This window comes from Ursus americanus, chromosome 5 (assembly GCF_024610735.1).
Source record: "Ursus americanus isolate L20-20 chromosome 5, mUrsAme1.1.p, whole genome shotgun sequence".
Classification (NCBI taxonomy): Eukaryota; Metazoa; Chordata; class Mammalia; order Carnivora; family Ursidae; genus Ursus; species Ursus americanus.
The window spans coordinates 38456169-38478105 of NC_142131.1; the positions used below are offsets into that span (position 1 = coordinate 38456169).

General features: G+C 42.8%; 1 protein-coding gene across 1 annotated transcript; it reads right to left on the reverse strand.

Annotated features, from left to right (window-relative positions):
• Positions 1–1725: 1725 nt before the first annotated feature.
• Positions 1726–18376, reverse strand: SHISAL2B (shisa like 2B). The gene is made up of 4 exons (XM_087862128.1): positions 17976–18376; positions 16224–16258; positions 13634–13813; positions 1726–1911 (listed from the first exon to the last, which is right to left on the reverse strand). The coding sequence occupies exons 1-4, from the start codon at positions 18173–18175 to the stop codon at positions 1775–1777; spliced, it is 552 nt and encodes a 183-aa protein (XP_087718254.1). The 5' UTR covers positions 18176–18376; the 3' UTR covers positions 1726–1774.
• Between the last annotated feature and the right edge of the window lie 3561 nt (positions 18377–21937).

The window sequence follows — 21937 nt, forward strand, 5'->3', positions numbered from 1 at the left end:
TGTAATTTGATGAGGCTTCTCGCCCTCTTCGTAGTTTGTCTCAATCTGTGAAGCGCAGCTGCTTCAAAGTTACAGAGACACATAGCATTTGGTCCGCTGGTTGAGCCGGGTGGCTGTCCCCCAGGTAACCTGGCTTGGCAGGGACTACAGCTAGTACTAGTGCTGGGATTCCATCTTCCTGGGCCGTTGGTATCCAAGGAGAGTGTGAGTCTTAAGCCACAGGATGGTAATCCCATTGGGGAAGCCCAGGGTCCACAACCCGTGACGCATGCAGCCAGGCCCAGCCTCCATATCTCCCACAGGTTAGAAGGAGTTTGGGGGACCTTGAGCATTTTGCTGGCCTTGGCCAATTTGCCTGCTTCCTGTGTCATTTATGGCATCCGCCCTTGCCCTTGAACAGCGAAGGTAGAGCTGTACCAGTGCCTTAACTTTCTCAGCCTAGGTTTTTACCTGAGGCAACATCTGACGAGTAGTGTAATTCTGAATATCTGTGTATCAAGACAGCCAGTGTGAAATCCAGCACAGGCAGGAAACGCTGCAGTAATGATCTTGGAGCTGTGCTCTCGTTGGAGCCACACATGGCTATTTAAATTTAGATTAAATAAATAAATAAATAAATAAAAATGTATTCTTCAGTGGCATGAGCCACATTTTAAGTGCCCAGTTGCCACATGTGGCTAGTGGCTGCCATGGACAGTGCAGATATAGAAAGAACATTTCCATCCTCACAGAAACGTCGGCACAGTGCTGGTCCAGAAGACATCCCCAGTTCTTGGTAAACATTTTGACAACCTAATGGTCAAAAGTTTCCAAACCTGAGCTTTGCATGCCTGAGAGCAATAGGGCATTCCTTTTGTTTTTCCCCCCTCAGACCAGAGAAGCTGTATATGACACATTTTCAAAGGCTAATCTTCCAACCACAGTAATTTTACACAACACAGCGGATGTGTTGGGAAGAGCCAGCTTTTAAAATTAACCCTTTTTTCCTAGTGAATTCCATTAGAAAACAAGGTCTGTGTTCTTGTAATAGAAATCATACTTAGGAATAAAAATCTTTTAAGACAATTATAACGTGCGGAAACCATAGTTTTATTTCTAGGTGTCGTAAGTGGTATTAATGCAGTAGCCTTAGGTGGAACTAGAGAACTTATTTTTTTATAACTTTCATTATGGAAGCTCCGCAGGAACTTTATCAGTGAAGCAGTTTTGTTATGGTTATCCCTCGGTATGCAGAAAATATTGATTATGCAGATTACGCACTGTGATGTAATTTGTTATTGAATTGTTAGGTTTTATAAAGACAGTACATTCATTTTGTACCCAGCAACCCCTGAAAAAACAGTATGGGTTGATCTCTGAGAGACTTAACATGCCACCTCTGTTTTATAAGACCCTCCCCCCTGAGATTTACCTATCCAGTACCATCTCATCAAAAGAACTGCGAAATGTTGGTAACGTGACAAATCTCTCATTGTTCCACACTGGTGTAGGTGCACTTGTCTGTGTTACTGATAAGTTCTTTAATTTCTCCTGAAGTATTAGCATAATTCCATGTAATACAGAAGCATCTTAATTAGCAAATAAAAGTAAACTTCTGCACATGATCAGAAACCTTAGTGGGTTTTTAATAAATTAATTGAATAATCAAAAATGCAGCTGTGTCTTGCTTTGTGAATGGTTAAGTTTTGAAAAATACAATTACAAACTGTATTTGAAATGCATTCTTTATTCGTATTGTTCCGTCTCTCCAGTGAGCTTTTGCAACACAGGCTTTTTAGTAATACACAGTTTTGATTTGTGTTGTATCCATTTTTGGATCTTGAATTATATCATCAGCTTCATAGGATGTTTCGATTGTTGAATTTGATGCCGCGTTTGAATTGGGGGCTTTGGTTTTCCTGTTTGAGTTGCCTGCAAAACATAAAACAAAATGAAATAATTATTTGGAATTATGACATAAAATTTGGCCTTTTAAGATTTGTGCTTAAAACATACATTTTGGAGCAATTTTGAAAATATGTCTTGAAAACACTGCATGGATGAGTGAGAAATGAATCATTTCAAAGTTGTTTTTGAGCATTTCCTTCTGAAAGTCAAATTATGGAAATAGTAACAGAGGTTAAGAATTTCATTTGCGTGCTTACCTTTCTTTCCTCCATGTTTCCATGGAGGAAATTACACATTTGAGAAGAAGGCAACAATTTCTGGGTTACTTAATAAAAATGTGACTATCTCTATGCATAAAAACAAAACTATACTAAAGCTTATCTTAATAATTTGCAACACTCTTAAGGCTTTGAAATCGTAATCAGTTTAGATGTAATATTTAAAAGAGAACACATTTGTGCCACAATCCCATTTCACTCATTCCACGTAAATATGAGTCCAAAATGCACAAGGATAGAGGAATATGGACCTTCGCTCAGCACAAAAACTGAAGCTTATAGCAAAGAAATGGATTGTTCTTCAAGAATGATTGTTAGAAAAGTTAAGGGGGTGCATGGGTGGCTCAGGCAGTTAAGCATCTGACTCTTGATTTCGGCTCAGGTCATGGTCATGACATCGCGCCCCCATGTCGGGCTCCACACTTAGCGTGGGGTCTGCTTGAGACGCTCTCTCTAAATAAATAAATAAATCTTTAAAGGAAGAAAAGTAATTGTATCCTATAGTTTGCCAATATATACAAATTTAAATAATGTATAAATATGTAGAAGCAGTAGATAAATGCCCGCTGTCACTAATGCCCTCCCGTGCTGAATCCCTAGCCCCGCTCATAGTCTGGATGCTGTCTGACTTACCAGCAGCATTTCTTTCCTTGGCCTCCGGGATACCACCCTTTCTTGACTCACCTCCTGTCTCCATTGCTCCTTCTCAGTCTCTTGTTGGTCCCTTTTCTCTCCAGGCCTCTTAGATTCAGGAGTGCCTCAGGGCTTGCCAGTTGGTTCCTATCATCTACCGCCTTCCTCCCTAATGAGCTTCATTTAGAAAAATCTGCTCCGAACCTGCCTCAGAGGAAGCGGGACCCACTGGCTGAGAGGTTCCACTATTAGAAACAGGTCCTTCCTCTTCCCTGTGCCACTTGCATGTGTTCGTACTACTGCCTGGCTTTGCCTATTTATAAGTAACTGTACAGACTACTTTCCAAGCCCCATCAGACTACCCCCACTGTGGGTTGATTTCAGAATTCAGCACTCACAGGGCAATATTATTGACAAGTTGTGAAGAACGATGTCTTGCTCCAGCTCCCAGATCATGCCCACAGAACTGAAACGTGGGTAGTGTTGTTCTCTGAGCTCATCTTAAAAGTTTGAAGTATAGGGACGGCCTAGAGTCAGTCGTTCAGTAAATAGATTTCATTACTTCTGAACCTCTGTGGTGGTAAAATAAATGTTCTCCTCAACATTCAGTCATAATGTTTCAACCATATAATCTGATTTTTGAAAGTTAATTTGTTGTAGGCACCCCATTTTCTGGCCTGGCAAGTAGCTCTCTGGCCAGTCAGCGATCATTCTCTGTGAAGTGGAGTAGGGAAGGCTGGCATGAAAATCTAATAAACCGATACATTTGACTTGACTGTCACTTGCAAAGTGGAGTTTTAAAAAATAGTAGATGAAAATTTAGCTGCTAAGCACTTAAGTAACGGAATTTATTCTCTGTGGGGGCCACTGAAACTGTTTTCGTCATGTAACATTAGAAAAATGACGTTTTTATAGGTTTATTTTTCATTTGCATAGCATAGTTTGTCCTCTTCAATATTCTAGCAGGTAAAGACAAAGATCAAGGATGTAAGATGTAAATTGGTTTCATTTTATCTGAGTGGCTTTTGCATCTTACATAAGCAATTCTTTAAACATCTAAAACTTAAAATTTTATTGGAGTTCCTGGAAGTCTGAACTGAATGTTGGTTAATTCCAGTCCTTCATGTGTCCTAAGCTTTTTACATCCTTAGAATCATGAGTTATTTCAATCAGACTTCCAAGGTGTTTTTATCTACCTTGTCGCATACAGTTTTTGTTTTTGTCTTTTTTTTCGTGGGAAATAAATTCAGGAGGTTATTTCCTAACTTAGGAGTTCTGTCTAAATCATCTCCGTGCTGACAGCTCTAGTTTCCAGTATGTATTTTCTGGCAGCAACTGGAAGAGTTTATCTAACCTGTCTACTGCCCTCTGAGATTTAAAGCCTTGCAAAATAGATTCCAGTGTTACAGGTTTTTCTTCATCTAGGACTTAGAAAGACACCCATTCTCCAGCCCTGACTTCTGATTTCCTTGGCTACTGGATCCTTCTAATTGGTGTAGGTACAAATTTGTTTCTTAGGTTGGCTTCTTAAGGCAAGGCAGTTCGCCTAACAGAACCAATCTGCTTCACAAACAAGAAAAGATTTGCGATTTACACCATACCAGTATCATTTGAAGCAGGAATTTTGATTAGCAAGTTAACACCCCTAGTGTTGACGCTCTTCTCACAACTTACAAAAATCCAAAGGTGCTTTCAATGTGTATCCTTCTGCAGTGAGTAGCTAGAGTGATGACAGAGTCCAGCGACCTGCATCTCTTTGGAGTAATTTTAAAAGAGCAGGAAAAGTCTGAGCAACCTCACCTTTTCCTAGTTTTGCTTTGATTAATAGAAGCTAATTTCTTAACCAACAAAGTAGGGATACAATCAGCAGCTTCTTTTTCTGTCCCAGGATTACAACATGGAATAGATTTTAAATAAGGAATCTGTAATTCCATTGAGCTCCCAAGGGATTTGTTACACATAAAAGGTTTTCCTTAATTAATTCCTCTTTTTCCTTGCAGAATGCAGACTGTGAAGGTCCAACATTATTGTTCTTCCCTGGGTTTGGCATTAGTTGTTCTTTCTGCTACTCATGTCCCATTTTCATTCTTTTTTTTTTTTTTTTTTTTTTTTTTTGGTGTCTGGTCCTCAAAGGGAAATCTCAACCTTCCTTTAATCCTCTACCTCTCAGACTGGCATTTAAATTAAAGCTTTGGCCTTTGTCAGAATTCAAATGCAATTTATCAAACAATCTTTGCAGGTATCCTCATCACGAATTACACCAATATATTTTTTCTGATAATGGTTAAATTTTGCATTCGTTTTCAGAACCGGTCCTCAGGAATCCATTTATCTTACAACTCCTCTATGAACTCTGCCCTTGCCTGCCATTCCAAAATATCAGAAGAGTGCCGGAGACCCCTGCAGGTCTTCATCTCTTTGACTCTCTGGCCAGAACTGTAATTAAGCTTTTCTGCCATTATCTGCCTACACCCCCCTAGCTTCTGTGTCACAGTCTCAGTCCTACAGCAGCTTCTGATTCCTAATTGGCTGGCTCACTTTACTCCTGACTGGAAAATCTACACATCCCACTCATCCCACAGTTCCTCCTCGTGCAAAGAAGCCACCTTAAATCTGTACCCTAAGTGTGTTTGATTTGCAAGAGGATGTTTTCCGTTCGAATTTAATATGAAGCATGGGGCTGGATCCAAAGTTAATGGCGAAGTGGGCAAAACTTGCCCAATGACCTGCTGATTTACTGTTCTTTACCCTGTGCGGTGCCCTGCCTTCTTTAGAATATAGAAGTATCTCAAGTAAATACAGCCAAAAATTCACTGTACAAGCTACAGTCTTAGACTTGCCCTTTGGCTTTATCCATCCATCAATGAGCGAAGGCAGTTCTATCCAGAAATGTTTTTCCTATCCTATTTTTTTCCACAATGGGCCTTTTTTCCTTTTTCTTTTCTGCTTTATTAAATTTTTCCAATCACTGACGACTAAAATAACTCACAAATAACTTAGCTCATATTTAAAATCCTCTAATGAATTTTCACAAGAGACTAGCTTCTATTTTGTTTATTGGTTCCAACATCAGCCGAGATTGCCCAGCCCTGAGCTCTGAGGAGGACCCACACATACCAAATGTGGCAGGAGCTCTGCTGAGCAATTTGATTTTTCTACATCTAGGAACAAAAGCAGTCATAGGAAATTGCAGGCTCAGTATTTTAAGTAAATGGTCCCTTAAGGAGGCACAGTAACCTTTTCTGTTGTTGAGTTCAAATTACCCCATCTTCTACTAAGATCTCAATGAGTTCTTAAGGCCTTTCTGGGGGCACCTGGGTGGTTCAGATGGCTAATCGTCTGCCTTCGGCTCAGGTCATGATCTCCAAGTCCTGGGATCCAGCCCCAAGTTGGACTCCCCCTGCTTGTGCTCTCTCTCACTCTCAAATGAATAAATAAAATATTAAAAAAAAATAATAAAAACATTTTTTTGAAAAGGGCACCTGGATGGCTCAGTCAGTTAAGTGCCTGCCTTCTGCTCAGGTCATGATCCTTAGGGTCCTGGGATCCAATCCCACATCCAGCTCCCTGCTCAGCCGGGAATCTGCTTCTTCCTCTCCCTCTGCTCCTCCCCCTGCTCCTGCTCTCTTGCTCACTCACTCTCTCAAATAAATAAATAAAATCTTAAAAAAAAAAAAAAAGCCTTTCTGAAACAAAGAATGGTATTACAAAATAATTTGGCAGCTGAATTAATAAGAGTTTTGAGCAGAGTTTTGTTGGACAGGTGTTAAGGCTACTAAGAAAAATAGATCCCAAAGTTGTCTATAAATTTAGTACAAAACCCATCAAAATACCACTTGATTTTAAAAATTTGGCAACATGATTCAAAAGCTTATTTGGAAACCTGAAGAGTAGCCAAGAAACTTTGATAATGAAGCATAATGGGAGGGAGGAGAAAGTCTTTCCTGGTCAGGTGTTAAAATTATATCACTACAATAATTTTTAAAGTATATTATTAGCTTAAGAATAAACAGATTGATAAATTTAACAGAGCAGAAGGTCTAAAAATAGGTCACAGTATATATAAGAATTCAGTTTATGACATTTTAAATTGGCAAGAGAAAGATTATCCAGTAGATATTTGGACAGTGGGTTCATCTGCAAAATAAAAAGGCAGATTCCCTACCTCACACTTTACACCAAAACTAAAATTCCAGTGTTACTAAAAACTTAACAAAACAAACAAAAAAACACAAATAAATGTATTAGAAGAAAATATAGGTTAGTATCTTTATATCTTATAGTGAGGTGAGAACTTTTTTTTTTAGATTTTTAAAAATTTTATAATTTTTTTTAAGTAATCTCTACACCCGACGTGGGGCTTGAAATCATAACCCCAAGATTAAGAGTCACATGCTGTACCAACTGAGCCAGCCAGGTGCCCCCAGAGGTGAGAACTTTCTAAGGATGAAACTGAAGGGAGAAAATACAAAAGAAGAAACTTCTCTAAATGAAAAATTGTCACATATTAAATTACAAGGGAAACAACTGTGAAAACAGTTGTGATATATGTGGAAAAGAGTTTAGTTGCTGTGTGTAAAGTTCTTCTAAAGTGGCGAAAAATGTACATCACCATAAAAAAATGTGTATGAGATATGAGCAATAGTATGCCACAAAAGAAATAATGACAGGGGCACCTGCCTGGCTCCACTGGAAAAGTGTGCAACTCTTCATCTCGGGGTCATGATTTCAAACTCCACATTTGGTGGACAGATTACTTAAATAAATAAATATTTTTAAAAAGAAGAAATAATGACAAACATTAAAATGTCCACTCACACTCTTAATTTAAGGTAAAAACACTATTATTTTTTTCAGTGAAATTAGTAAAATGTGTATCTTTTGAAATAATAATACACCTGAAATAGTACTTTTCTGGAGGGCAGTTAGCAACTCGTACCCACAGCCTTTAATATGTGCCCATCCTTTGGTCAACAAGTCCACTCGCAGGGATTTATGCTAAGAAAATACTTAGATAATTTGTACAATGTATGTGTGTAATGAAAAAAAAAAAAGGAAGCTCTTTCAAAGTCAATAATAAAATATGGTATACTCAGATTTTAGTTTCTAAATACTGTTTCCAACTAAAATGAACCACGCTTTTTAGAGAAATGTCAGATTCCAGGGCTGGAACAGGGGACGTACAGGCTGCCTGGAACATTTTGTGAGAGAAAGCAAGAAAGTGCTCAAAAAATTATGGACACATTTCAAAAGGACACAGGACCCAAATTTAAAGGGGCTCCCACAGGCCAAAGCTGAGACAATGTAAGGATCCGAATAAATAATGACAGTCATAGAATATTTTAAAACGAAACATCTGAGTCCATACTGATCTTAATAAATGAATGAACAGGTCATTAACCAGGGGAGAAGGGAAAGCTCTTTCTTGTAGTAGAATTACAAACAGCCAACATCAAAAGAATGTGGGGCTTGGAAAGTCACATTTTATAACTGTTGTAATAATAGTTTAAAATTATTTTGAAATTTTGAATGAAAAAAATTAAGAGCTGTCAACGAGTGGATGAAAGTTTGAGGAGGAACAGGATATTTTCAGTCTCAAAGTGCCTCCCTACAAATTACTTAGGAATTAATAGGGAAAAATAGTGACTTTACAATGTATTAATCCAGCAAATGCAACCTTAGCCAACGAATCAAAGTTCACATCACCCCTAATGGGACAAACCGGTATTACGTGCTTCCTGATATGAGGCCCTGAGAATATGATTTCTGTGGTGTTCTTGTTGAAATGTATTCTCTCTCTCCAATCATGAGAAAATATCAGACAAAGTGAAAGACCCCGTACAGAATAACTGGCTTCTGCTTTTCAAAAATGTCAAGATCATGAAAGACAAAGAAAGGCTGAGGATTAAAGGAGGCTGAAGAAATGTGACAACTAATTACAAGACTAGATCCTAGATGAGAAAAACACTGCTATTAAGGATGTTGACAAAATCTGAGTATGAATTGCAGATTAGATAATATTACTGTGTCAGTGTTACATGTCCTGACTTTGCTAAACATACTGTAACTGTAAGAAAAAAATCCTGTTCTTAGGAAGCACTTACTGAAATATTTACGGCTTAAAGGCATGATATCTGCAAATTATTTTCAAATGGTTCAGAAAATATACATTGAGAGAAAGTCAATGACAAGGAAAATGAGGCAAAATATTAATAATGAAGTAAATCTGAGGAGAGGAATACAACCTTCTCTCTACTATGCTTGCCATTTTTCTGGAAGTCTGAAAGTATATAGAAATAAAACAATAAAAAATCATAGCGCTCCGCCAGGATATTAAAGTGGAACTATTCTATGGCAAAGGCATTTATTTATTGGCAAACAAAGATGTCAGTATTGTTCAGTGAAAAAAAAAAAAGCCTAAGACTCATCCCCCCCTTCGTTGTAGTCCCGTATGTAGAGCTGCAAACCAACAATCCATGAGGGATTCCACGTGGTGTTAATAACCCTCCCGTCTGTACGGTAGAATCACGGAAGACGCTGTTGGTTTGTTTCTCTGTATTTTCTAATTTTCCATCAGTAAAAGCGAATTGAAAGAAAGGTTTTGCTTTCCAGGTGACTCTCCTAAGAAGAAGAAATAGAGCAGACCATTCTGAGCCAGTCCGATCATGTTTTGCTCATGGGCAGAAGAAACAATTGCGTGATCTTCAACTGTGCTTTCTCAGTATTCCGTACGTGATTTATGTTTTTCTCCTAGACAGCTGCACCTTCCTGAGGGGTTGCTCACCCTTTCTCATTTATATCACCTGCAGGCCACCAGATACAGGGCCTCAGGTTGTCTATTATCACTGTACAACTGTATTATTTTCTTTGTGCCAGGCAGCTCTACTAATAGCTGCCCATTTAATTTCCATCCAGAACTCTGCTTCCAACAGCCCCTCTCCTCAGGCCTCCACCCACCTCCGCAACCCCGAGTGTCCGTGGAGACTCAAAACCACAGGATGGATGTGCTTCACCGGCCCGGAGCACCAATTTTCTTCAGATAGGAGAAGGAGAGGATGTTATTACTAGAGTCAAACAAGCCATTACATTCAGCCAAATTGAAAAATGACGTAAATTTTTAAAATAAGATGGGAAAAAGTTAAAAATAAAATGGGAACTTCAAATGATTTAAAGCTCATAGGCCTCAGGCAAGCCTTTCCAGTCTAGCCCCTGGAATTCTGGAGGTACGAGTCCCTTTCTCATTCCCCTTTAAGGAATTTCCAGTGGAAAAGTTTGAGAAGCAGGGATCTAGGACATTCACCCCTCTAACTGCTTCTCTATTAGCCATTAATTCTTTCACATCGTAGGAAATGAGTCCTCCCCCTCAAGAGTGTCTATTCAAAAAAGTGCCCTGCACACAGTCATCTTATCAGAACTGTACAACTAACAAGCAGTGGGATTCTTTTAAACACTGGCATTTGAAACATGCATAACTCAAAACACACAAAAAAAGGGAAGAAAATGATGATGGGACACAATTTAAAGGCAATCAATTTCTTAGCGACAGTTCCTTTGCACAAAGTGAGCCCTGGAAATAGCCCAGCGAAACTCTACAGTCACTCCCAGTGGCCTGCTGTTTTCAGGATCAATTCAAACGTATAAAGGCTTAAATTGTATACATTAAAAAGAAGGGGCGCTTGGGTGGCTCAGTCGGTTAAGCATCTGACTTCAGCTCAGGTCATGATCTCAGAGTCCTGGGATCTAGCCCTGCGGTGTTGTGCTCCCCACACAGTGGGGGGTCTGCTTTGTCCCTCAAGCCTCTCCCTCCACCCCTCCCCCTACTCCTGCTCTCTCACACGCTCTCTCTCAAATAAATAAATAAATAAATCTCAAAAAAAAGAAGAAGAAAGATACACAAAGGAAAAACCTTGGCAAAACCGCCTAAGATCAGACTATTTTAGACTTAAACAGCTGTCATTTATAGAAACATAAAGTTCAGTACCCTAGGTCAGTTTTAGAATTCGCACAGAAACATTTTTTCCTTCACGCCATTCAAATTGCCTGTAATGAAAACAGTCTCAATTATAAAAATTACTCTAAAATAATGGGAGGTCGACTCTTAAGAACAGATCATTTTGAAAGAAGATGAAACTGGTTTCCTCTGATGTAATGTTTACCTACTTGGTTCTTCAGCAAACATTTCATTATGTCCTTGACGTTGAAGGCATTCCTTAAGTGGGAATAAAGACTTTTTATTTTTAATAGAACACTGGAACCTATCCCTAGGTGGGAGAGTCACTGGAACAGAGCATGCCCACCTCACAACAGCTCCACGATGTTTTCACTCTAAAGGGCCACTTTCAAATATAAGCCATTTTCTCTCCTATTTCAGTGACATTTCGATTACCTATCTTGTTTTGGGCTCTCCACCATGGCTGATTTGGTTAAAATCAACCCAAAGGACTAAAATCACCTCATTGGAAAGCAGCAGGAAGGCAATGACCACATAAAATCCTGCTTTGTCGATAGCAGGCACTCAGGAAAGGTGCCTTGAGCTAATTTGCTTCCTGATAAACACAGTGTTTTTGAGAGGAGACATTTCGATGCAAGAAAGCAGCTTCTAACTACCTCAGAAGTGCGTTAATGGATCTCCGTAGCTGAACGGCAATAAGACCGAAAGACTTGAATCAACAAGCCAACTAAATCTGTTGCTAGGTTCTCAGAGCCGACATGAAATAAGAGCCCCCAATAACATTTGGGGGCAGTCCCTGAGATTAACCAGGAAAAAGAACCAACTTCTGCTTAGCACAACGCATGGCATAGAGGAGACGTTCAGTGACTGTCTGGTGGCTCTAGAGGCGACAGTAAAGAGGCTCCTGTGATCGTCTACTATAAAGGTACTACTCGTTCAATTCATTCAACAAGCATTGTTACGTGTTTTAGGCAATAGGGAGACAGTAGTGAGGAACAAGTGAAAATTACTACTTTCCAGGCACTTACTTTCCAGTTGCAGTGGAGAAAAGTTAGACAATAGACAACTAAATATACAGTATATTAGTGCCAAATGCTTAGAAGAAGAATAAAACAGGAAGGGCGTATGAAATGTTGAAGGGGAGTTAAAAGCCAGATATGGGGACCAGGGAAGAACTCCCTAGGAAGGTGACTTTTAGTAAAGATTTAAAGAAAGTGAAAGTCATATGGGTATCTGAGCGAAGAGCCTTCTGGACAACGGTGACAGCACATGCAAAAGCCCTGAGGCAGAGGAGTTTCAAGGAAGAGCAAAGAGGCCAATGTGTCTGTGCACAGGAGATGAGAGAAATGTGGGTGGAGAGGGCAGAGCACAGAAGCCCTGGTAGGTCCCAGTTAAGACTTCTGTATCTAACAAGAGAGGTGGGAAGCAATTAGGGTTTTCTGACTTAGCTTGTAACAGGCTCACTTTGGCTGCTTTGTGGAGAGTAGACAGCAGGTGAGCAAGGGCTTACTTAGCTGGGAAGGGGAGCTATTTGTTTTAAAATGAAGAGGCTGGAGTTTGCAGCTTTAACAAACTCCCTAGCTGATTCTTATGCATAGTAAAATTTAAGAACATCCACGTTAAATTAAGCACTTGAGACAAAAAATTGATTTTATGATCTAATTACTTGGTAGTCACTAATCCACTGTGGAGAAACAGGGTCTAAGCCATCGGACCGAATTCAACTAACAACCTGTCTATTTGGTGACACAATTCCAAACAGTGCTTCAGAAAGAGAACTGCCAAGGGACCTTGGCCTCTTGCTCTGTGACGCAGGACACCCTCTGAGACCTTTCTCCTCTACAGAAAAGGAAAGTAGAGCTAATGCGATCATTCTGTGACCTTGATAAGGTCACAGAGCATGTATTCCAGAAATATACATTTCAGGGTTCAGCCAAAAGAAAGCTTCTGAGCAGGCGATTTTCCAAAATTTTTTAAAGTAAAGTTTTTCATTCTCTTTTTAAATAGAAGTTACGGAAGACATATCTTATTCTAAATACATACGTGTGCATAGGTACGCATATATATTCCATTTATATAGTCTACATTTTTATTAAAATACACTCTATATATCTCAAAATTTATGACTACTACTTTTTAAATACACAACAGGAATTTATATTCACAAAAATTATAACAATTCTTTCTGACTGAATTTCCTGATGCTAACAATTAGCATTTGTGTGGCACTTTGTAACTGAGATAACGAGACCCAGTTCCACAAACTGTACATAAACATTTCTTTCTACTTTATGGTCACTCTACGTGCGCGTGCGCACACGGATACCTTAAATAGTTTGTGATCTAGTCAGGAACAAAGACAGTCTTCTGTTTACCTTTCCTGTTTTTCTATTCCTTTTGTGTGCCTCTGAAGTGTTTTATGTGCTTCCTCCGAGCTCTGCAGCCCTCAGACACCCAGGGGAACGCTCAGCTGACCACTGACTGACCCATCTTGAACAATGCAACCCTCAGCATTAATTATCAGATATTTTGCTCCTCTATTTATTCGACTTCTTTGGCTTTCTCAAAAACAAAATTTAAAAACTCCCAAGAGGCTAAAACCTTTATAACTGAGAGCCTTAAATACAGTAGAGTGGATTTATTGGCTCCTTGGGTTATTTTTCGTGAGAACATTTACATCCTGCCCCTCTTCTGTCCTTTGACCCAATTTCTTGAAGGTATTTCACCATTAATGCCTAATTTCCTGTGAATTTCTATAAAGGCACATAATGAGTTGAATTTTTAAAAAGCATTCATTGCTCACAGGATGGTGGGTTACCCAGGGACAGATGATTTTCTTGAGTAGAGTAAAGGGAGTTGGCTGCAAATAATGGAGGCGGATTACCTTCTCGAGTGGAAGAAGCCACGAGGCGTTGAAGTTTAAGGCCAGGGTCTAACCTTTGAGGCTTTGTAGACAGAAATAGGTAGCAAAGGACACAGACGCTGACGACAAAGGCAAGCAGAACAAGGGCAGCAGTTCCCAGTCCAACCAGGGCACCGATGCTGAAGAAACAGTAAGAACATTCTCACCGTCACAAAATGGTTTACACATACACTAGAGAGAAGGTCTGAAGACTGTCCGTTCTTGCTTCAGTCATTCCTAACCAAACTCTATTTTAGTATAAGCAGTATATGATTGAAATCTATAGCTCACCTTTTGCTTTCATCAAATTCTTACATTTTCTCTACACATTTATATGTCAACATTAGTATAGAGAACCATGTGAACGCCTATGGCAGGTGAAAGGTCATGTGATTTTCTTGGGCCAGTTTAAAAATATTTCAATCAAAGAAACCTCTAGTAGTATATTTTAGAAAGAAAAATCATGTTCACCCACAAAAGATGAATAGAAAAATACTGACTGGTGCAAAAGTAGTAAAGCAAATGTTTACCAGAAATGAAGAACTTTTCCTCTGGAAAAGTATGGAAGATAGCACTTACTAGGACACAAAACCACAACTCTTACAAAAGAGGAGAAGAAGGTCTAATGAAAGGAAAGACATTTATAAAATTTATATAAAGTTCAGGTGTAGCCTGAGTTTTTCCTTTAGAAAAGAGCACACCACCAATGGCTCCTGGCACTAAGGAAGGACCCCTTGTGCTTTTCTCCAAAAAAAGTGTCTATCTGCTATTAGTTTCTCTGCATTCACTTTGTGGTCACTCCTTCTGATACAATCATCTATAAAACTAATCATTTGAGAAGTAACACAGTTTTCATAAGCCTGTGAACTCAATATTTTTAAGTGGGGAAAGGAACTTGGAGAAAAATTATCTTGAAAGACTAATAAGCAAACATATGTACTTTACTTTCCCGAACCCAATATATGTGTGGGTATGTAAATATACATAGAGGTTTTAAGGGGCTCAAGAGCTCATACTTCTGTTGACTTTCCCACAGTGCTGTGCATGCATATTAAAAGCACTGAATAGAGTACTTAGCTTATAGTAAATAGAAGTAAATGATAGTAAATAGAGGGGCGCCTGGGTAGTGCAGTCGGTTAAGCCTCAGACTCTTGATTTCAGCTCAGATCATGATCTCAGGGTGGTGAGATCAAGCCCCTAGACAGGCTCAGGCTGGGTGAGGAGCCTGCTTAAGATTCTCTCTCCCTCTCCCTCTGTCCCGCCCCCCTCTCTCCAATCTGAAAAAAAAAAAAAAGAAGAAGAAGAAAAAGTAAATCATAGTATAATCATCACTGAAAAGTAATCATCGTCGAAATGGTCGTTGAAAAGTAATGATCTTTTTCTTCATCATCGTCCTGGCCTATCTGTAGGCTTCCGCTATTTCCTAGAGATTGGGGCCCCGACAAGTTTGCCATGTACCAGGGGGAAGGAGGGGAGAATTTGACCAGGGAGGCTAGGTGTGTTAGGGCTCTGGAAAGGAGAACAGAATTAAAAGTGAGGTGCTTAAGCTCATCCCATTTATCCTTGATTTTAGGAGATAAAGTCCCCCCACCCCCACCCCCACCCCCAGCCATTTAGAGATTGCCTCCTTGGCCACAGACTTGGAGTCAGACCTCCAGACCTCCAAAGATACTTGTGCCTGGTTGATTAATGTCAGCCCAATTCCCCTGGCTCTGCACACAGTGAAGCCTGGATAATTCTGTGGCTAGAGTCAGTGTATGTTTTATATGTAAATTGGAGTTTGCCCTCACTCGTGCACTCTCTTCCCGGGGCGAGACTCCTTGGCTCTGGCAAGGTCTCTTTCAGGTTTGTTGGCCCCAAAGCTGACTTTTGTTGATTATATGCGCCAGGGAGGGTTAGGACTCTGCACAGACACAGGGAAACATAATCCACTCAATGAACATTATCTGCTGCACAAGACAGCTAGGCTGCCACACATCTAGAAAGATTCTTGAAATGAGAACCAGTTATTTAAAAAATGCTCAAAGTAAAAAGTAATTTAGTCAATTTAAAAGTAAAATTGTCAACCTAATTAAATTCAACATGCATATTGTGAGCTTTTAATGTACACAGTTTAAAAACCCATCACATGATTGGGATAAACAAAGCATGCTCTTTCTGCTTTCTAGTATAATGAAAGCAGGTTCTTCATAATCTTGACAGACAGCTTGGGTCACAGTCCCATTTTACAGAGACGTTGCTTCATGCGTACAAAACTCTAGATAAAGACGAAACTCTAGGAATCTCGGAAAATAGTCCTGTTGACACTACTTACTGAACTCATGTGTTGCCCTGTGCAACAGGCATTATTTTCCTAGGTCCTGAAGCAGGTCACCAAAGGAAGCCCTGAGAGGTTAGGGATTTTGTAAAGAGGAGAAGAGACTGGGGTGGGCCAGACACAGGAAAGGGGGAATTCTCCTTTCCTCCCAGCACCTCGATGGCAGTCGGCTTTGCAGTCTCTGGGGGAGGGTCTGAAGCTGCCGCCTCGTTCATGCCGCAGGTCTCCGACTTGGAACCGTTGCTTACCTCGTGCCTTTCTCTAGCAGCTGTAGAATCTCAGAACAAATGCTAGTGACTCCGGCAATGTTTTGCACGGTTGGACTATTTTAAATTTGGGTGGAGAGCAAAGAATATGAGGGAAATGAAGCACTGAGTTTTTGCCTCCCCATTGTGTTCTCCGTGCTCAGTAACTAACAAGACCCCCAGATTTAATACTGCCAACTGATGTCCTCAGTTGAAATGATTTTTGTATGTCCTAGGAACTGAGCTCTACTGTGCGTTGAGTCCATGCTGAGTGAAGACCCCAGCCAGCTATTCATTCTTTGCGCCCTCATAAACCTATCCTCTGCTGCCTGTCACTTTGGAACTATTCAAGGATATGAGCATCCCAGACACTTTTCCAATTGAGTTTGACTTAAGAGTTGCAGTCTCTGTCGGAGGTGCTGCCATCATTATTAACACCTCCAAAGACTGGAGCGGGGTTACTGTGCTATTTTCCAAAAGGCCAGACAATATGCCAGTGCAATACTGATTACTTCTCCGAATGAGACGGATAAGCTGCCATTATTTTCCGAGATTATGCCCCACTCTGGCACCACACAATGTTGTTAGCTGAACTTACTGGTAAGAGGCACCCTTTTTGAGATTTTTTTTGAAGCTCGTAATACATTTTTTAAAAATTACTGCCTCAAGAAATAACATTTAAAGTCATTTGCTGTGGACTGGACATGTGTGACAAACTCTGGATCATGCTAGAGAAATAACACTCTTCCCCTTTCCAGCAGAGTCTCTGTCTTGTCAGGCACAAGCTAATTGGTTTGTGAGAACCAACCGAAGGTGGGTCTGGAGTGCTCTCACATTCATTCTCCAGGCAAAATCAAAGCATCAGGTTCAAAGGTTGCAATCTTTTGGAGTGGGGTGGCGGAGGTGGGGGGGGCACTGAACAGTGAAAATATCTGCATAAATACTAGGTGGGGACAGGTAAAATTCCCATCATAGGACAAAGAGGCAAGGAAGACTCCACCTGACGAAGTCTCTTGTCTTTCCAGTAATGGCCGAGTGGCTCAGGTGTTAAGAAAGGGGGGTCCTGCAAAAGGTTCTACGGAGTGTGTATTATAAGGGCAAGTAAAACTTTCCCTGCCTGTGGGTCTCCAATTCGGTTCTGGGTCAGTGTCGGATCGCCTGAAAAGAGCAAATTCTAAAGTCTTGTCGCTGTTTGCGTACACACACACCCCTTTTTGATTTCTTCTCGCCCTCAGAGAGACTTTAAATACTCTGGTCCTTGGTTAATACCTTATAATGAGTCCCGAAGTCTCCCCCTTTCTATTCAAAGCACCAAATGCCCAAACAAATCAGAAAGAGAATGAAAACCTCCTCAAGTTATCTGCGTGTCTTCTCTACCCGCTGAGCCTCCTGCCTGGGACTCGTCCCTGGCGGGCGTGGAGCCCCGGCGCGGGGCTGAGTCGGGCCAGCGGAGCCGGCACTGCGTGCGCCCCGGGCGCACAGCCCGCGCTCCTCCCGCGCTCCTCCCGCGCCAGCCTCGCCGGGGGGCCAGGCCCGTTCACACTTCTGGCCGCCACAGCCTGACCCTCGCCGGACGGGGGCAGCACGGGGCGGGCCCCGGGGTGGAGCAGCTCCGAGCCGGGCGCGCGTTCTCTGCAGGTCCCTCACCCCGGCCTCGGAGGCTCCGTGTCCTTCCGGAGGGACCCGGCCCCAGCGGGCGACCCTCCCAGTCCCGGGGTGGCACCGCTCGTCGCCTCCCCAGAGCCCGCCGCCAGCCCGCCGCCCTGCGCACCTGAGGCTCCACATGTAGCTGTGCTTGTAGGGGAAGTAGCTGCCCGGCTCGCTGCAGCAGTACTTGAGGTCGGCGAAGCCGCAGCAGTAGAGCAGGGCGGCCCCCTCGCCGCTCCGGGGGCACTCGAAGGGCTCCACGAAGCTGTGGTTGAGGCTGTAGTAGCCCGAGCACACGCGGCTCGCCTCGCTCATCGCGGGCGGCTGCGGACAGGGGCGCGCGAGGCCCCGGACCTGCCCTCGGACCGCCCGCGCCCCGCACCGCCCGCGCACCCCCACGGCCCGGGCTCGTCTCCTGCGAGCGGGGGTCGGTCGCACTGCGTGTGCGTTCAGCCTTCGCGCGCCTCCTCTGCGCTCTCTCCTCCCCCTGCCCACATGGGCTCTGGTCGCTTTACTCGCGCTTCTCCCTCTTCTTACTGAGTGGCCCTTTTTTCTGCCGCTCTTCAACCCTGTACCTCTTCTCCCCCTCCCTTCGTTGGCTTTCTTCACGCTCCCTTGACTCCCCTCCACGACCTCTCACTTCATCGACGGCCTGGGGAGTTCAGCTGGCCCCACGGCACGCCAGAGAGCGATTTCACCCAAAGGAAAAGTGGAGGTGTCATATATGTTTGCCGAAGTTGCCGTTCTGCCTCCCCAAGGACAGGGCAGGTGGGTTCCCGGCAAAACAGAGCAGGGCCAGGGGAACCTTTACCCACAGGGGGCCACCGACCCACGGAGCTGAGTAGTGGGCAGAACCAAAGACCCTGAGCTACCAGGGAGGGGGTGGGTGGCGAGGACTACTCCGTCTTTGAGAAGTACACGTGAAAGATTTAAATTTGCCAGTTAAAAAAAAAAAATCAAAGACAGGAACAAGATTTTTCATCAAAAAGCTAGCCATGCATTCCGTATTCTGTGAAATGGCCTGCAAAAGGAAGAACAGGCCAGAGATTCAGGGAAAGAAGGTGAGCACTTTCTGCAGAGACAGGTAGACAGAGAAGGAGGCAAAGGAGATAAGGAGAAAGAGACCTGAATCCCTTGTGAAGGGCTGCAGAAATTTCTCTTGTTTGGTATTCTCATTTAGTAATGCGTTTGTTCACAAAGTCTTAAAATTACAGTAGTAATGAATGCCCTTTAATAAACCAAACAACATCTTGGTGTGCAAAGAAGAAAATAGTGATAGCCTTAAGGTGGGAGATGTGGTGACTGTGACATTCGTAGAATTGGTAAAATAGACAGAACGGTGTTCCTTTCTCTTCATTTGTTTCTGCGTCTTTCCTTTCGGCCAGAGGGTGGATTGGATGTTGCCATTCTGAATTTTACCTTGTTGGGGGCTGGGTGTTTCTGTATTCCCAGAAGTATTCTTGAGCCTTGTTCTGGAATGTGGTTAAGTCACTTGGACCCGGTTGGAGTCTTTTGAGTTTGCTTTTAACCTTTGTTGGTGGAACCAGAGTGGGCTCGAGGACTAAAGTTTTCCCCATCACTGAGGTGATGCTCTTCCGAATCCTCCACTGGACACCTTGTGAATTCCGAGAGTTCCCGTTCTGACTGGTGCAAACAAACTATGACACGCCTCCTGACCGCTCACAGGAGTGTTCCCTCTGCTCCTTTTAGGTAGCTCTTTTCCTGGCTTCCGGTAGTTTCTTGACAGGCCTGTGCCGGTCAGTACTCTGCTGAAAACTCAAGGAGATCCTCCAGGGATCCAGTTCTCTCTCTCTCTTCTCTCTCTCCAGCTCTCTACTCCCTGGTATCCTGTTCTGCCCCTCTCTAGCCACTGTGGCTTCTTGTCCTCCCACCTTGGTCTTCTCAACTGAGGAAAGCACTGGACTCTCCCTGGTCCTCTCCTGGTGCTGCCGCTGTCTGGAAGCTCTCTCCAGGCAGTAAGCCAGAGAAATCATAAGCCCTCCCCTGTCTGTTTCCCCTCTCTTGGGGATCCTTGTACTGTGCTCCGTGATACCCGTGTTCAAAACCTATTGCTTCTCCATCTTCTGCATTTAGTTTTATAGGCAGGAGGGTTAATCTTGTCCCTGTTAAATCATTTTAGCTTAAGTTGGCCAGGCGATTAGACCTGATCCAATCTAGGCCAGTTAGGCTCTCTGTCCTGGGATTGGGATTGTGCCCTGGGGACAGGAATCCATAGGGAGCTAACATACGGGGAAAGACAGAACAAAGCAGGGAGGAGCAGCAAAGAAAGGGCAAAAGGAGTGCTAATGGTTTTGCAATTCTGTGCAAGTCCTTTCCTGAGACCCACCATACTCCCAGCACTGCGATTTTTGGAACATCCCTGACTCCTTAGAGTAAAATCCCCTTTCTGGCTGAAGTGCATTCAACTTGAATTCTATTGCTTGCACTCAAAGAGTTCTAACTCCTACAGCACGGCTCCCTTCGGAGGTGACAGAGAAGGCAATTGAAAGGCAGAAACCCGGGCTCTTTGACCAGTGAAGCTTGTTCTGTTGCAAGGTTGGGGGGGGGGGTGCAGTGGACTTTTCTTCTGTTGTGCAAGAGGAAAAGAAATTTGGGGATGAAAGAAATGAAAACTCTTTTGGACAGTGATATCGATTGTCTCAATAAAACTGAAGTCTTTCTGGAGCCTGAGACACCAGGGTGGAACATGAGTGGCGGGGAGAATGGAGGAAACTGAGGGCAAACACTAGGAAACAATCTCGGGTGACAGGCAGAGCGAGAACTGGCACCTCGCTGAGGGCCCGGGTGCACTTAGAACCCCTAGCTTTCTGGTGGAACCAACCCGCTGGCTCATGTGATTTTCTCCAACAATGAATGTTCCATGATGGAGAAATAGGAGCAGGGAAATGAGCAGTAGGATTTGCCAGGATGATTCTCTGGGGCTCTGTTCTGGCCCCCTGATGCTTCTGCAGTCACCACAGTGCCTTGGCACTTCCCTAGCCATAGATACACACTGTATACACATGAAAACACACACAGGGAGAATGATGTGCCCACAGGGGCTAGCCTCCACCAAGCTTGGAGTACTTGGAAGCCTCTGAGGTTCAAGTTAACAAAAGAGGCTTTTAACACATGAGGCTTGAGGGCAGTGTCAAGACTGAGGCTTTCAACAGTACCAGTTGAGCAGTTGCCTGCTGTGAGGTCCCACATGACCCAGTCCCCAGCTCCTCGCCTCTAGGCAAGAGAGATTCTGGCAGCCAGTGGGGGTGGGGCTGGCCCAACACCCAAAGATTGCCAAACAGGACACCTTTTATTTTCACGTATCTCCCTGGTTCTCAACAAAGGTGGTATCCCCCCACCCCCCCACCCCCGCTTTGGGAATATTTAGGGAGTAGTTTGGAAATAAGGGGATGACGGTTTTGGTTGTCATGATGACCAAATGCCCTCCTGGCAATGAGGGATGTAGGCCAGGGGTGCTAGACATCCTGACCTCCTGCAACATCTGCAGAAAAACGAGGAACTGTCTGTGATTTTCCACTGTTCCACAGGACATTCACGTAGATGAAAACTGTATTTATCTAGAACCTGTGCCTGGGTTACAAATAAAATACAATGTATTTGTTGAATTTTCCAGGAATGTAACTACCATGTAATTTGAGGGAAGATTGTTCTTTGTTTTGTTTGAAACTTTACCAAGAGTTTTCCACTCTTTGGAAAATGAGGTGCCAGTGGTAATGTTGCTTGCGATGTCCTATTTGAGTTGCCACCACTGCCCCTCCCCCCCCCTCCAGCCTGCGTTTGTGCCCTGAGGGGACTTAGAGCTGCTGCTTGCACACTGCTGGTGTAAATGTCATGTCTTTGGTATCGTACTTGAGCACTTCCACATGGAAATACATACTCCGTTATAAATTCCATGCCATTCTTTTCTTTATACCACAACAAAGACATTGCATAAATTGTATTAATTTGCTAGGGCCACTGTAACAAAGTACCACAGACTGGTGGCTTTCCCAGGAGAGATGTATTTCTCACAATTCTGGAGGCTCAAAGTCTGAGATCAAGGTGTGGGCGGGGTTG